At 41.9% G+C, this 17,108-nt stretch overlaps 1 protein-coding gene and 1 long non-coding RNA gene across 4 annotated transcripts in view; one reads left to right on the plus strand and one right to left on the minus strand.

Annotated features, from left to right (window-relative positions):
* Nucleotides 1-17,108, plus strand: part of TM9SF2 (transmembrane 9 superfamily member 2) — a 121,520-nt gene that overhangs the window by 91,881 nt on the left and 12,531 nt on the right. The window contains exons 14-17 of one of the 2 annotated variants that reach the window (XM_029604499.1): nt 9,739-9,795; nt 10,391-10,542; nt 13,254-13,365; nt 16,321-16,492. In XM_029604499.1, the coding sequence (XP_029460359.1) occupies nt 9,739-9,795; nt 10,391-10,542; nt 13,254-13,365; nt 16,321-16,492 (493 nt within the window). The remainder of the gene's footprint in view (nt 1-9,738; nt 9,796-10,390; nt 10,543-13,253; nt 13,366-16,320; nt 16,493-17,108) is intronic. The other variant, XM_029604500.1, reaches the window with a different exon arrangement.
* Nucleotides 10,872-17,108, minus strand: part of LOC115092977 — a 38,369-nt gene continuing 32,132 nt past the window's right edge. Inside the window, exons 2-3 of one of the 2 annotated variants that reach the window (XR_003857139.1) lie at nt 14,499-14,560; nt 10,872-13,609 (exon numbers count right to left, since the gene is read on the minus strand). This is a non-coding gene — a long non-coding RNA (uncharacterized LOC115092977). The remainder of the gene's footprint in view (nt 13,610-14,498; nt 14,561-17,108) is intronic. The other variant, XR_003857140.1, reaches the window with a different exon arrangement.

The following is a 17,108-nucleotide window of genomic DNA, read 5'->3' on the forward strand; positions in this document are numbered from 1 at the left end:
GGTTTTGTCATTTATTCCCAAAGCTCTTGCAGGACAGTGCCTAAGCACAATTAATGACTGGATGCTCGAAAACAAACAAACTTGCACTTAATGTTGAAAAAATTTGTTATTAAGTAGATTTCCATCTGAAGACTACCCAAAATGCTTTCAGTTTAACAACTTGAATACTAAGATCTCCTTAGTAGTAAGAGACTGGGGTTTAAAACTGGAATCTGATTTGTTATTGAAAGAGAACATCAGGCAACTGGCCACTAGTGCTTTCATTAAACTAAAAGCATTATGGGTTTGAGGTGTCCTCTAACAACACATGATTTTTGCAGTATAGTTCGGTTATTAGTAATTTCTAAACTGCACTATTGCAGCGCCTTATATATTGGTGCCCTAGCATTTGTTACACTGCTTACAGGTAGCGCAGAATGCAGCAACAATGTTATTGACAGGCACTCAATGGTGCAACCATATCACTCTAGCTTTTTCAGTCCATTGCCCATAAGATAGAGGATACAATTTAAAATACATGATACGATTCATCATGTGCTAAAAGGTGATTCTCCAATGTGCATTAGTTCAGTCTTGAAATTCTACAAATCATCACGAACGCTTAGGTCGGCAGGATCTTATTTCAAGTACCAACTGCAAAACAGACTCGAAACAAGTGGTCTTTGTATGTGACTGGCCCCCATTAATGGAATTAGCTTCCCCAGCGAGATTCGGAACATTGAATGCTATTTGACTTTTCAGAAAAGTATGTGTAAACTTTTTTTTAAAGCAAGCTTTTAATGTTAAATTTTTTTTTAGGTTTTTTTTTTCTTTGTTTGAATTTGATTTGTTAATTTTTGTATCTGTGGTTGATGTGTTTTGTTGAGTCTTTGTTAATATTTGTACATTTGTTTTGAATGTTCTTTATATTAATTGTGTATGTACTTTTGTTACCCACCTAGAGCCATGGATAGTGCAGGTTATAATCTGTGTAAATAAATGTCATTAGATCAGTTGCTTCTCTGAAGTCAAGCAAGTTCACTATATCACACAGGTGCATGGTCATGAGCAAAATCAAATTTACACAGCTTTCTGGTAAAGACTCATGAATAATTATTCAAAGCAGTTCTATGCAGAAAAATAGCATATACATGCCTAAGTAGCATGTCTTCTTGTATATTGTATTTTATAAACATCAAAAGTATGTATGTATTTTCAGCTTTGCTCATGTTTTTTTTGGCACAAAAAAGGAGCAGTCTAGGGGAGTTCCACAGCAGGGTCAAGAAGTCTATGCAGAAGTTTCTGTTTTATAAGAGATACATGTATAAATTGATTTCCTAGCATGTAGATGGGATGGACTCAGACCAGTGGGTTTATGCTCCCCTGCCAGCAGATGGAGATGGAGCAGGCTGATGTCACAGTACATATAACCCTGCAGTGACCCCAGCCTGCCAGTATTCTCTGTTTCCAGCAGATGGTGGACATGCATCTCCCTATGGGGATTGCTTTGAGCTTTTTGAAAGGAAAATTTGAAATTCTAAATTCAGAAAAAGAAAGCCCCGCTCTCCTGTGGTGATACCTAAGGGTCCCTCCTGAGGTGATTTCCATGGTTTCACAGAGGTCTGCCTTGGTCTGGTACTGGGTTTCCCACCGTGGACTTAACTGCTGGTTCAGCTGAAAGGCATCTGGTGCAGGAGGCTGAGTGTAGCAGCGACGGCAATTCCCTTCCCCCTCCAGCCGGAGACCGTCTCTGTACTCAGCTGGTAAGCGATGAGCTCAGGTAAGATTTAAAAAAAAAAAAAAAAAAAAGTTTTACCTGAATCAGAGACAGAGGGGTTTCAGGACTTCCTCTGTTCTCTGCGCCCCTTGCTGACGTTCGGTCCCACTCCTGTTGGGTAGCTGGGCAGCCTGGTGGGCTGAGTGGCCGCCGGTGGGCTACGCATCACACTTGCGCTTTTATCTTGCTTGCCGCATGGTAGGCTGCGGCGGTCGTTTTCACGCACTCTTTGCATTTTCTGCTTCCCTCTATAGGCCGTTGGTGTGTGCGGTGTATTAGCTCTGCACACGCATTGTGCATTTAATTTTTGGCGTGCTTTTTACTCGTACAAACATTTTTACATGCTTAACTTGGTTCACAGGTTGTGCATGTGCCTTGCTAGGCTTTCTTCTAGGTATTTTTTGGGCACATTTAATTTTTGAGCGCGAGCTGTTCTGACGCACATTTACCGCAGCGATGGTGCCAGTAAGCAAGAAGTCTAAGTATCTTCCTATTTCTGTTGCTTCTCAGCCTGACCTGGCTTCTAACCTATGTCAGCGCTGCTCAGATGCTCAGGGAGAGTTATCATCCTCAGATTTTACTAAGCCTAGCTCTTCCCATTCTGCTGATGGGTTGGTCACGGCCTTGATTGGGGACGACGACAGATCTTTGTTCTCCCTTGACTGGCTCCACCACTGGCAAAGGCAGTTCTGTGGGAGTAGCACCAGTTCCTTCTGAGCTTGGTCTGGACCCAGCTGCTTTTCTTGGGTTCAATTTTTTCAAGGCTTACAAGCCTTTCTTTTGGAGCAGTCCTCTCTTCCATTTCTGTCCGGTCAGACCCTTAGCCGGTGGCTCCTTTTGCCCCCAGCAGCCCAAGAGAGGAGCAGGCTCAGGTGGTGGACCTTCCCAATGAAGGTTTGCTGACCCACCTTCTGGAACAGGAAATAGGGGGACGTCTCTCTCTTTTATTGGAGATGGGTCAAGATCACGACAGACCAGTGGGTCCTGGAGGTGATATGCAAAGGGTATGCTCTGGAATTTCGCAGTATTGCTTGGGTTGTGTTCATAATGTCCCCTTGCCACTCCCTGAAGAAGAAGCAGGCAATGGAGTTCATGCTTCAAAGACTCCTCAGACTCTGTGGTTCCGGTTCCCATGTCTGAAAGTATGGGGCGATTTATTACTTTAAGAAGAGGGATTGATAATGGACAGTAATTTCTATTCATTTCTCTTGACATTTATTCAGCTTTCGACACTATTGACCACAATATCCTTTTCAGCTTACAAGAATGTGGTTTGTCCAGCACTGTTTTAAACTGGTTTCTTTCTTACCTCTCTGTTCTCAGACAGTTAAATTTAAAAATGTATATTCTTCTGTTTCTCAAATCAAAACTGGCGTTCCACAGGGATCTGTGCTATCTTCAGTTTTTATTTAATATTTACTTAGACAAAATTTTACAGATGGGGGCTAACTTAACTGATTGCTACAAAATATACACCAATGACATACATTTGTTCTCAGTGTTCGTTGTTCTTGGCAGGACACTACTGAATATCTTGATTGTTTTTCTGCTATCAAAAATTGGTTAAAATGCAACAAGCTCTCACTCAACAGTTCCAAGACAATTTCTTGCTATCCATAGCCCTTACTCATCTTTCACTGAAAATATTTCACTTGAAAATTTTAATTTCCCCATCAAAAATCAGATTAAAAGTCTTGATGACACTAGACAGTATATTTTCATTTCATCTCCAAATTTAACAAATCATATGAAAATGATTTTTCAGACTTCGCCTTCTTTGTAGTCTTAAACTTCTACACCATCCAGAATTTTGTACAGTGTTAGGCTTCCATATTTCCCATAATCGCTACTGCAACAGTTTATATGCTGGCCTTTCATTGAAACACCGACCACTGCAACTATTGTTAAATTCCACTGCTCAACTAATATCAGGACTGAAGCATTTCGATTATATCACGCTAACTTTGATCGAGTTAACACTGGCTTCCCTATTAGTGAAAGAATTAAATATAAAATTGGAATGACAATTTTTAAACTACTTAATTACCAGACTTGTCCATGCTGGCCAGGCCTATTCTTTGGAACTCTTTTCCAATAGAACTTCGGCATTGTGTCTCGTTGAAATATTTCAGAAAACATATTTTCTCTTTAAAATTGCTTATTTTTAAGTCTGTTTTGTATTAATTATTTATTACTTGTTTTAGTATTATCTTATGTCTTATGTTTATTTTTACTTGGTTGTATTTTAACTGCTCAGTTGGTATTATGGTTTGTTTTTAGTTCTGTTGCCAGGTTTTAATTTATTTAATTTTATGTATATTTTATTATTGAATTCTGTGATTGTATATCGCTTAGACCTTTTAGTGTTAAGCGATCCATAAATTTTAATAAATGTAAAATATCTTGTTATGCCCAAGAAGGAGGGCTCCTTTCGTCCCATCTTGGATCTCAAGAGGGTCAACCGCCACTTAAAGGTCACTCATTTTCGAATGGAAACCTTAAGCTTTATAATAATGGCGGTACGGTTGGGGTAATTTCTGACCTCTGATCTGTCAGAGGCTTACCTTCATATTCCCATCCGATTGGAACACCAATGCTTTCTATGCTTTGCGGTATTGGGGTGCCATTATCAGTTTTAGGTGCTGCCTTTTGGTCTAGCCACCACTCCCAGAACATTTTCCAAGATTTTAGAGGTGGTAGCAGTGGCCTTGTGAAAAGAAGGAATCCTGGTGCACCCGTATTTGGAAGACTAGCTGATTTGAGCCAAGTCTCAGGAAGAGAGCTGCCTTGTCACACACAAGGTGATCTTCTTATTGCAGGTGCTCGGTTGGGTGGTGAAACTGACCAAGAGCAATCTTCAGCCATCACAGTCGTTGGAGTATCTTGGGATCTGGTTTGACACAGGACAGGACAGATTTTTCCTACCAGAAGTTCAGATTCAGAGATTGATATCTCAAGTGCATCAGTTGATGAACACCATACGCCCAAGAGTGTGGTCCAACCTACAAGTACTTGGCTTGAAGGCAGCTACCCTGAAATTTATGCCAGGGGCAAGAGCACATATGCGTCCTCTTCAGTGTGCTCTACTATCTCATTGGAACCCGCAGTCTCAGGATTATGTGGTTCGGCTCCACTTGCCAATGGAAATCTGCTCCTGCCTCCAGTGATGGTTGCAGGAGGATCATCTGAGAAAGGGAGTTCCCTTGTCCTCGCCGGCCTGGTTTGTACTCACGACAGATGAGAGTCTCCACGGTTGGGGGGCTCACTTTCTGGAGCTAAGGGGCCAGGGGTGCTGGATGCCGAAGAGTCCCGCTGGAGCATCAATCGTGGCCCTGGCGGTACGGCTGGCATGCTTGCAATTCAGCCAAAGGCTGCGGAATCATGCAGTTCGCGTGATGTTGGACAACTCAAAGACGATGGCCTATATCAATCTCCAGGGAGGAACCAAGAACCAGCAAGTGTCACAGGAAATAGACCAGCTGTTGGAATAGGCAGAAGGTCATCTGCAGATGATCTCAGCCTCTCACATTGCAGGAAAAGTCAACATAAAAGCAGACTTTCTCAGCAGGGAGAGTCTGGACACAGGAGAGTGGGTGTTGTCAGCTGAGATGTTTCAGCTTATTGTGAAACTCTGGGGCCTTCCGTTCCTAGACCTGCTGGCGACTTCTTGAAATGCGAAGTTTCCTTGATTCTACAGTCGCAGGAGAAATCCATGGTCCCTGGGAATAATTGCTCTTGTACAGGTCTGGCTGGAAGACAGATTGCTTTATGCCTTTCCTCAGTGGCCCTTGCTGGGTGGGATAATTCGCAAGATCAAAGGCCACAGGGGGCTAGTAGTGATTGCACTGGACTGGCCCAGGCATCCCTGGTATGTGGATTTGTGATGTCTCCTGGTGGAGGTCCCCCTTTGCCTTCTGCAGCACATGAATCTGCTACACCAGAGACTGGTTCTTCATGAGGATCCGACCCAATTCTGTCTTACGATTTGGCCCTTGACAGGGCTTGTCTGTTAAGTGTGCTTATTCCTCTGTGGTGATTGCCACTTTACTCTGCACTCGCAAGTTCTTCACTTCCTTGGCTTATGTGTGGGTTTGGAGAGGGAGAGTTTTTGAGGCCTGGTGTTAGGAGTGGGTTGTTCTTCCTCGTTCAGTTAAGATCCCTTTTGGCCTGGATTTTTTGCAGGATGGATTGAATAAAAGCTTGGCCCTCAATTCCTTGAAGGTGCAGATTGAGGCCTGGTGAATGGTGGTGCTTTATTGTCTCATCCTGGCATGGCCCCCTTTTTTTTTTTTTTTTAAGGGAGGAAACATCTTGGGCCTCCCTTGAGGTTACCGGTTCCATTGTGGAGTCTTAATTTGATGCTTTATTTTTTGACAGGCCTTACATTCTGACCACTGTGTAGCCATTCCTTATGGTTGTTGACCTTGAAGACTGTGTTCCTGGTGGCTATATGTTCTGCGCGTCAGATTTCTGAGTTGCAGGCTTTGCCTTGCTAGGAGCTGTTCCTTCGGGTGACTCCAGAGTCATTACAGCTATGTACTGTTCCATCCTTCTTGCCTAAGGTAGTCTCAACTTTCATTTGAATCAGTCCATCTCCTTGCCTCCCTGGATGTTGTCTTGTTGTGCGGTATCTGGAGGTCTCTGGTCTTTTTGAAAGATGGGATCGCCTGATTGTTCTCCATGGCAGGAGTAAGCATGGTGCTTCCGCTTCGCGGGCTACCATAGCTTGTTGGATTTAGGAGGTGGTCACGGCCATGAATGTCTGTGCTGGAAAGCCATTGCCTACTCAGGTTAAGGCCCATTCCACTAGGGCTCAGGCAGTGCCATGGGTGGAGGTTAGTCTGTCTATATCTGCTGAGCTGTGACATGGGCCTCCTTACAAACTTTTTCCAGGTTTTATCGTCTGGATGTACAGGCCCGGGATGATGCAGCCTTTGCACGTGCAGTGTTGCACGTAGACCTTGGGAAGCCTGCCACCCTGTTGGGACGTAGCTTTGGTACATGCCACTGGTCCAGAGTCCATCTGTCTACACACTAGGAAATGGAGAAATTACTTACCTGATCATTTTGTTTTCCTTAGTGTAGACAGATGGACTCAGCTTCCTGCTCTCAGCTGCTGCATGAGTGTGTCAATTGTCCTCCTGTGGGGCTCTGGGTCCCAAGGGATTACTGGTAAGTGATCATCCAGTCCCTAGCTTGGGGTACCTAGAATCTTACGTGAGTTCAGTTTTTATGATTGGTTGAGTAGAGTTCTGGTTACCTGTTTTAATCAAATTTTGTCCTAGTTAATCCACAGTTGCTTTTGCATACTGGCAGGCTGGGGTCACTGCAGGGCTATATATACTGTCATTAAAATCATCCATTGTACCCGAAGACTGGAGGATAGCAAATGTAACCCCAATATTTAAAAAGGGCTCCAGGGGCGATCCGGGAAACTGCAGACCGGTTAGCCTGACTTCAGTGCCAGGAAAAATAGTGGAAAGTGTTCTAAACATCAAAATCACAGAACATATAGAAAGACATGGTTTAATGGAACAAAGTCAGCATGGCTTTACCCAGGGCAAGTCTTGCCTCACAAATCCTGCTTCACTTTTTTGAAGGCGTTAAACATGTGGATAAAGGTGAACCGGTAGATGTAGTCTACTTGGATTTTCAGAAGGCATTTGACAAAGTTCCTCATGAGAGGCTTCTAGGAAAAGTAAAAAGTCATGGGATAGGTGGTGGTCCTTTCGTGGATTGCAAACTGGTTAAAAGACAGGAAACAGAGTAGGATTAAATGGACACTTTTCTCAGTGGAAGAGTGGGCAGTGGAGTGCCTCAGGAATCTGTATTGGGACCCATACTTTTCAATATATTTATAAATGATCTGGAAAGAAATACAAGTGTGGTATTCAAATTGCAGATACAAAATTGTTCAGAGTAGTTAAATCACAAGCAGATTGTGATAAATTGCAGGAAGACCTTGTGAGGCTGGAAAATTGGGCATCCAAATGGCAGATGAAATTTAATAGGGATGTGAATCGTGTCCTCTATCGTCTTAACGATCGATTTCGGCTGGGAGGGGGAGGGAATCGTATTGTTGCCGTTTGGGGGGGTAAAATATCGTGAAAAATCGTGAAAAATCGAAAAATCGCAAAACCGGCACATTAAAACCCCCTAAAACCCATCCCCGACCCTTTAAATTAAATCCCCCACCCTCCCGAACCCCCCCAAATGACTTAAATAACCTGCGGGTCCAGCGGCGGTCCGGAACGGCAGCGGTCCGGAACGGGCTCCTGCTCCTGAATCTTGTTGTCTTCAGCCGGCGCCATTTTCAAAAATGGCGCCGAAAAATGGCGGCGGCCATAGACTAACACGATTGGACAGCAGGAGGTCCTTCCGGACCCCCGCTGGACTTTTGGCAAGTCTCGTGGGGGTCAGGAGGCCCCCCACAAGCTGGCCAAAAGTTCCTGGAGGTCCAGCGGGGGTCAGGGAGCGATTTCCCGCTGCGAATCGTTTTCGTACGGAAAATGGCGCCGGCAGGAGATCGACTGCAGGAGGTCGTTCAGCGAGGGTTCCGGCGCCTCGATCTCGATCTCCTGCCGGCGCCATTTTCCGTACGAAAACGATTCGCGGCGGGAAATCGCTCCCTGACCCCCGCTGGACCTCCAGGAACTTTTGGCCAGCTTGTGGGGGGCCTCCTGACCCCCACGAGACTTGCCAAAAGTCCAGCGGGGGTCCGGAAGGACCTCCTGCCGTCCAATCGTGTTCGTCTATGGCCGCCGCCATTTTTCGGCGCCATTTTGGAAAATGGCGCCGGCTGAAGACAACAAGATTCAGGAGCAGGAGCCCGTTCCGGACCGCTGCCATTCCGGACCGCCGCTGGACCTGCAGGTTATTTAAGTCATTTGGGGGGGGGGTTCGGGAGGGTGGGGGATTTAATTTAAAGGGTCGGGGGTGGGTTTTAGGGGGTTTTAGTGTGCCGGCTCACGATTCTAACGATTTATAACGATAAATCGTTAGAATCTCTATTGTATTGTGTTCCATAACGGTTTAAGACGATATTAAAATTATCGGACGATAATTTTAATCGTCCTAAAACGATTCACATCCCTAAAATTTAATGTGGATAAGTGCAAGGTGATGCATATAGGGAAAAATAACCCATGCTATAATTACACAATGTTAGGTTCCATATTAGGTGCTACTACCTAAGAAAGAGATCTAGGCGTCATAGTAGATAACACATTGAAATCGTCGGTTCAGTGTGCTGCGGCAGTCAAAAAAGCAAACAGAATGTTGGGAATTATTAGGAAGGGAAGGGTGAATAAAAACAGAAAAATGTCATAATGTCTCTGTATCGCTCCATGGTGAGACTGCACCTTGAATACTGTGTACAATTCTGGTCGCTGCATCTCAAAGATATAATTGCGATGGAGAAGGTACAGAGAAGGGAGACCAAAATAAGGGGAATGGAACAGCTCCACTATGAGAAGACTAAAGAGGTTAGGACTTTTCAGCTTGGAGAAGAGATGACTGAGGGGGGGATATGAGAGAGATGTTTAAAATCATGAGAGGTCTAGAACGGGTAGATGTGAATCGGTTTTTTACTCTTTCGGATAATGGAAAGACTAGGGGGCACTCCATGATGTTAGCATGTGGCACATTTAAAACTAATCGGAGAAAGTTCTTTTTCACTCAACGCACAATTAAACTCTGGAAATTGTTGCCAGAGGATGTGGTTCGTGCAGTTAGCATAGCTGTGTTTAAAAAAGGATTGGATAAGTTCTTGGAGGAGAAGTCCATTACCTGCTATTAATTAAGTTGACTTAGAAAATAGCCACTGCTATTACTAGCAACAGTAACATGGAATAGACTTAGTTTTTGGGTACTTGCCAGGTTCTTATGGCCTGGATTGGCCACTGTTGGAAACAGGATGCTGGGCTTGATGGACCCTTGGTCTGACCCAGTATGACATGTTCTTATGTTCCATCTGCTGGCAGGGAAGCGCAAACCTACAGGTCCTGAGTCCATCTACGCTAGGAAAACAAAATGATCACGTAAGTAATTTCTCCACTAAAAGACTTGTTTCCAGTATTTATATAGGAAAATACACTATATACATGCCTCTTTATTTCAGTTTATGTACTACTGTTTATACCTTGAGTGACACATGCTAACCTAGCAGTGTAAGCTTTGTAACAAATGTCTTACAATGTTCATTTTATTGTGGCTCACTACTATAAATGAGCTGTGGGGAAATGAAGCAAATTCTGTTTATCAATTTGGTATTTTTGATTATTTTTCTTTGATAATGTATGGCTTAAAATATGCACTTCTAAAACAAAACAAATGCAAACCATGTATAATAAAGCTAGGAAAGCAGAATGTACATTTTTAGTTAGGGTTTAATTTTATCCTGCATCCTTTGCCAACTTATTGGTGAATAACTGCTGAATGTGTATCTAATGCTTGCATGCAAATTTTTATAGAAATTGATGTGGTCCTCTTTCTTATTCACAATGACACTACAGTTTTGGGACGACAAGTAGTCATTTGCCACTAATGTCAGCATGCTCACAAAGAAGCAGCTTGCAAATGGCACTGAAAGACTTTAAGAGATGTGTGATGCATTTTTCTCTGTCCTTTCACAAGTCCATCGAACACCCAGTACGAACCAATCAGATTCCTCGTCAGATTCCTGAGCAATCTTTTTACACAAGGCCATTACCTGGTATTATTATGGGAGGAATTCTACCCTTTGGATGTATCTTTATACAGCTGTTCTTCATTCTTAATAGTATTTGGTAAGCACATTTTAAAGACACTTCTTTCTCCCCCTTAGCTTTGCTATCTACCTTCTCTCTCCTCCCCCCCCCCCCCCCCCCCCTGTACTTCTTAGTAGACTGCTTTGGCTTCCTACAGTGACATCATTAAATGTAAGCAATTATCCTGTAGCCAGAATTGGAAGTGATGCAAGATCATTAGACTTTACAACACCCATGGAGAAACACTTAATAATGTAATCTTCTTTCCTGGTGGATGGTGATGGGATTAAAATAAACTACAAGAGTAAATGTCTGCACTTCTCAAAATTTAGTACTAGGCCCCCCATTCAGACAACATATTGACTTCATTAAAATTGCATATGATATTTATGTAATAGGTTGCCAATTTCAAATTACACATTAAACATTGTGACTGTGTTGCATACATTGTTGATTTCTGATCCCAACATCCCTAGTCTTACTGGAACTGAGTTAACAATGTTCCAAATAAGATTACAAATGATGATTGAAATGTGCGCACTTGCTCAGTTTCAAATTGTTTATTTTTTTTTATATACCGACATTGGATCTGAGATATCACACGGGTTTACATTCAGGTACTGTAGGTATTTCTCTATCCCCAGAGGGCTTACAATCTAAGTTTTGTACCTGAGGCAGTGGAAGGTAGTAGAACGAAATGGTCAGTTTTCTCAATGGAGAATGGTAAACAGTGGAGCGCCCCAGGGATCTGCACTGGAACTGGTTACTAAAATATTCAAGACTTTCAGTAAGGCGAGACTGGCACAGCCCTTGAGAACAGATAGAAATTGCTACTCATGTTATGGCATTTACTGGCCAGCTGCAGTTAATAGTTGGAAAGTGTATTCTGTTTATTTAGCCATATAAACTTACTGCGGTAGGCAGCTTGGATAAGAGTTTTAGGAACAATGGTGGAGAAAGTCATTGAATATTACTGCAGAAGTCACTTATGTCGGGTTCATACCCAGACTGTATAACAGGTATTGTGATTAGTTGCTAGTCCTGCAGTTGCACCATTTTAATGATCACCTGACAGCATGTGGAGCTAGGAGGATGTGGTGAATAGTAGGTCATTCTCGGGGTAAGAAATGCACAACGTAGTTCTTTAAAACTATATTACAGGAAAGTAAAATGTGTCCTTGCGATTTTTGCTTACTACACTGAAGCATCTGAATGCCTAGATACCAAAAATGATTGTCTGACTCCAGTCTTTTCACTACCTTTCTTTCTCACTTTATATTAGTTGTAACTGTGTACTTTCAGGCCTGTGCCTGGGGAGGAGGTAGGCCCCCACATAAGATTTACTGTTTCCAGGCTGTGCTGAATCTCACTCAACAGAGAACAGCCTTCTGCTTCCCGTGCAGAGAACTGGAGGGGAGGGGGTGAGGCTGAAAGAGAGAGCAAATTACCTCCCATCCCCAGGAAGAGCAGGCTGAGCTCACAGCAGCTATCAGGGAGCAAAGAAAAATCACTCTGCTCCCTAATCCCCCACCTCTCCTCTGTCTAGGGACATGAGGGGAGGAGGTAAGTCTGAAGCAGATGGAGCAAAAACCCCTGTGGGGGGGGACGAGGGGAGACAGGGCCAAGAGTGCCTAGGGACATCAAAACTCCTGTGACTGTGTACTTTATTTGGCATTTAAAATTAAAAATTCAAACTTTACAGATGTTTTCTTTCTATTTGTATTGTGTAACAGTATATATAAGATTTATGAAGGACTGTTTGTAATAGTGGGAGGGTGGGAGAGGTTCCTTTTAAAATAGCAGATGATGATGATAAACCTTGCAAGGTTCCCAAAATTTGTGACATTGACATCACTTTTTCTTTGAAAATATGTGCCCCCCAGTTCCAATAGTCTTCCATGTAATCCCTTTCATGTCCACCTCCCTCCTGCTTTCTCAGTAATTATTCTGCTTTCTAGGTTTCCCTGGCTTATTGAAAACACCCATCCTTTGTCCTCTCTCCCCCTGCTTCTCTTGTTTCCCTTCTGATGGGAGGCTGGGAAGGTGTTCATGGTGACAAGGGCTTGAAAATGCCAATTTCTGGCTGATGCTGCTTTGCTGGTAGCAGGGGTATCTAATGCACCAGTTTTCTGGAGGTTTGAGTGGGGGGGGCATCCGTTTTATTCTCTCCTACCTGCAGTTCCCTTCCCTGGGTATCTAACCAGCTGCCAGCTCTCATATAATGCCCTCTTTTCTTTCCCGTCCTCTTTCTGTTTGCTTTCATGTTCTCTCGGCCCACTGGATGGTTTTACAATCAGGTCCCCTGCAAAGCAGGTATGCTGAAGCCAATCTTGCTGAGAGAAATCACCTCCAAATGTCTCCTCTCTTTTCTCATTGGAGGTAAACATGATGGACTCGGCTAAGCGCAGCAAAATGACTCCTATCACTTTAATGACTAGTAGGATGGTTTTTGCCAGGCACAGCATGAGCCTCTTCTCTTGCCAGTCCCTGCTGCAATAACTCCACTCTTCAGTGATACGACCCATAATTTGCAAACTGCGATCTTGAAATCTCAGCTGTGTCTTCACTTACCATTTTGATGTTATAGTTTTCACTCTCTCACTTGGAATTGGTACAGAGGTTTCTGCATGAGTAAAAGTACAGATTGATTCTGCAGTGGAGTATGTTTTATCAGTTAAACACATTTGTATAAAAAAATCATTCCATCATACACTGAATCTTACAGAGGAAAATGTCCTTTTGTATTTCAGGTCTCATCAGATGTATTATATGTTTGGATTCCTCTTTTTAGTATTTATCATTTTGGTCATTACATGCTCTGAGGCCACTATCTTGCTTTGCTACTTCCACCTATGTGCAGAGGTAAGTTCAGTGACAAGCAATCCTCTTGGTTTTCTTAAAAGGTGTATGTGCAAAAATAGGACTTGTGCTTATTTTGCATGGCCTTGAAAAAATTCAGGTAATACTAGAAATAGTTTGCTAAAGCAGCACAGTCAACCAACTTGGTTTGCATCTCTTTGCCTCATGAGGAACCAGATTCAGCTGTAGCTCCGCAGACATTAAGTAGGATGGGCCAAGGCTGTTCTTCACGTTGTCATCTTTGGTGCTGAACGGCAAAACAAAATGAAAGTGAAACATTCAGGCAGAGGCAAAAAATAGTACATTCTTATCAAAACGTGCAAAATTATATTTAATGTACAAGTTACAATTGGTACCCAGACTGAATTAGTTTTGCAGGCATTTTTATGTTTATCTTTCTTGGTGTGCAATTTAAAGGAACACATTTGGTCTGTTCTGCTGAATTCCATCAGTAGTCTGAAACGTGGGAAAATTGGCAGCATTGCTGGATGGCATAATGTTTCATCCTCCAATCTAAGAACCAAGTGAAAATAAACTAACAAACCTCCATGAAAAACAAGTAAAAAAGCTTAAGCCTTGCAGGCTATGACCACGCTTTTAGTACTGTGGTTCTGTGGTAGTCTGCTTAGAGATGTAGAAAAAAAGATGAATTTTAAGACACAAAAGTGGATAGAAGTCGTGGTATCAATAGAGCAATTTTTAGAACCAGTAAACCACGTAATATGTAATGCCAATATTAATGAGTGTCCAAAACACTGCAGTGTGTTTAACATTATTCACTTATAAGGACATGTTTTCAATATCCAAGTGTGAAATGGACCGCTCAAACACATTTTTTGTAATCATCGGCTTTGTCAACAAAGTTTTTGTTTTGTTTTTTTTTAAGAAGATTCAAACTTGTTTTTTCTTTTGTCTTTTTAACTCTTCTTCCAACCTTTCTTCCAGCTTTTAAATATTAACACTTACAGATTGCTGTTAGAAAGCAGTTAAACGCCATATATGAATGGTCTTGCCTACAGAGATTAAAGGACACGGGCACCATAATAGCATAAACGACTCCCACTGCTGAACAGAAAGTTAAGATCTTAAATATTGTTGGAAAGGAAACACTCAGAAATGGTTGTGAGCTCACCAACCTTTTAACTTGAAGGATCACACTGTCACCACTCTGTCTCAGAGAGCATCCAGTCGGCCCCAGCTTCCAGGAACAATGAAAAACCAGAATGTACACTACTGTCTTTAGCATTGCGGCCACATTTCAAAGCAAATATTAACAGATCTTGCAGTGCTGGCTGTAACTGTAAAATGCTCCAGTATTTCATGGAATGTCATACAAGGTGAACTTTAGGCATGAATGGTAATACGCATACTAAGGGACGTATCGTGAGAATGTTTAAGTTGAAGCAAAAGATCCCAATTAACCATTTGGCTCTGGTATATGCAAGCTTAATAATGGAGACAGGATAACTCCAATGAACAAAGCTTTGGCACGTTTGTTTAGCTTTCATTTTGAAAATACCAGTTAAGGAGCAAAGTCTTCAAAGACACAACGATTAATTAAAGGCCAAATTATCTCTGACTGCAAGGATGAATTTTGAATATTTCAAAATATTGCTCCATAAAAACATAAAGGTATGCCATACTGGGTCAGACCAAGGGTCCATTAAGCCCAGCATCCTGTTTCCAATAGTGGCCAATCCAGGCCACAAGTACCTGGCCAAGTACCCAAACATTAAATAAATCTCAAGCTACTGTTAATAGCAGTTTATGGATTTTTCCTCTAGAAACTTATCCAAACCTTTTTTAAACCCAATTACACTAACTGCCGTAACCACATCCTCTGGCAATGAATTCCCCTGCTTAACTAGGCACTGAGTGAGAGAATTTTCTTAGATTTGTTTTAAATGAGCTAGTTGCTAACTTCATGGGGGTGCCCTCTAGTCCTATCAGTTGGTTTCTGATATATGGAAAAATAAAACTGATGCTGTGATATATATATTTAACAATGATACAGAATGGGTACTAGCATAATGAGCAATTTGCAAATTCTGGTTATGTTGATTAAACAAAACTAAAAACTCAGAAAAATTAGCTTCATTGCCAGAGCAAATCATAAGGTTATATAAATGTTATGATACCAAAACTATATATACGGCTGAAAAGGACAATCAGTAAGATGTATGTCGGGAAGCTTGAATACACAGATTAGCCACATCAGATGCCATAACACCCAGGGCAATTCTTTTACTCTGTTTAAAAAAAAAAAATGTTGGTCAAACATAAGAAAAAAAAACAAAACATTGTTCTGTAATACAAGAGGCAAATTCACACAAAAACTGTGTAGGCATTCTGATGGGAGTAGGACACATATCCAAAATTTGTTGCAAAATTCTGAAGGGTGCATTCTGTGGGATATTAATGTATAAATAACTATCAGTAGTAACCAAAACAATCCTCTCAGGTGAGCCCATATAAGATTCCAGCTAAATGATATCAGCAGAATCACAAAGGCAAAACACACTATTTTTCCCTACTATCACTGGTGTTTGTCCTTCTTTCAATGTAACCAAGTATGTAATTGTTTTATGCCATTATCTGCAGACCTTCACCCCTAAGAGGAGCAGAAGTTACTGTCAGTATTGTGGCATACCCACAATGTAATTTAGCAAGCCTCCCTGAGCCTGACAGCCTAGGCCCAGTGATTTTCTGGATATATACTGAGAACCATCTGAATTTACAAAGCTACATACCAGTACAGATTAAGCATATTTTAGCTATGCCTTTTATTCTAAAAACAGTTTACATGCTGTGATTAATTTTTTGCTGCTTTAGATAGCTAAATATTTGAAATAGTTGATGCTTTGGTAAAATACCTGATAGTACTGCAAATGGATATACTTATTTAAGAAATTCATATACTGCATCATCCTTTTCTTCTCACTTTTGTCTTTCCTCCAGGACTACCATTGGCAATGGCGTTCATTCCTCACTAGTGGTTTTACTGCCGTTTATTTTCTTGTCTATGCAATACATTATTTTTTTTCAAAACTACAGATTACAGGGACAGCCAGCACCATTTTATACTTTGGTTACACAATGATAATGGTTCTGATCTTTTTCCTATTCACAGGTAAGGAGCATCATATTTTAGGATTCTTCTTATTGACTGTAGTATTACTTTTTTCTGTCGACAAGCAGGGTTAAATTAGCCATGACGTGGGATGATATTGCAGCACTGAACGGACCTTTCTCTTAGCTGGTAGAGCTTTTGCTGTACTGAGTATGTGCAGGAAATCCCATGCAGCCATTGCCTTATGAACATCCTCAGGTTTTGTTTTGGTTTTTTTATCTGGACACCATCCTGAAATTGTATCTCTTTCTCAAATTTTTCATATTCTTTCTCTTAAGTTGCCTCGTAATCTCAGCATTTCGCACTTTTCAGTGCCACTTAAAGTCATTCTTGGTGGCTTTTTTTTTTTTTTTTTTTTTTTTTTTTTAAGGACTGTATTTGTGGTAGGAAAATGTACATAAACTGTGCTACTGCTGCCTGTGCTGGATCATGACCAGGCCAGCTGTTTGATTTGTGGCCAGATGCCCCTGCATTCCCAAAACTTGATGGCCTGGAAAATGGAGAACTGCGTAAGTCTCAGAGAAGCCATAGGTTGGTCCTCTTCCTGAAGCACAGCTTGCCTGTCTCCCCAGGAATGGAGTTGAGCAGGAGTGCCTCTTTAAAAAAAAAAAATTCT

Source organism: Rhinatrema bivittatum, chromosome 5 (genome assembly GCF_901001135.1).
Source record: "Rhinatrema bivittatum chromosome 5, aRhiBiv1.1, whole genome shotgun sequence".
Classification (NCBI taxonomy): Eukaryota; Metazoa; Chordata; class Amphibia; order Gymnophiona; family Rhinatrematidae; genus Rhinatrema; species Rhinatrema bivittatum.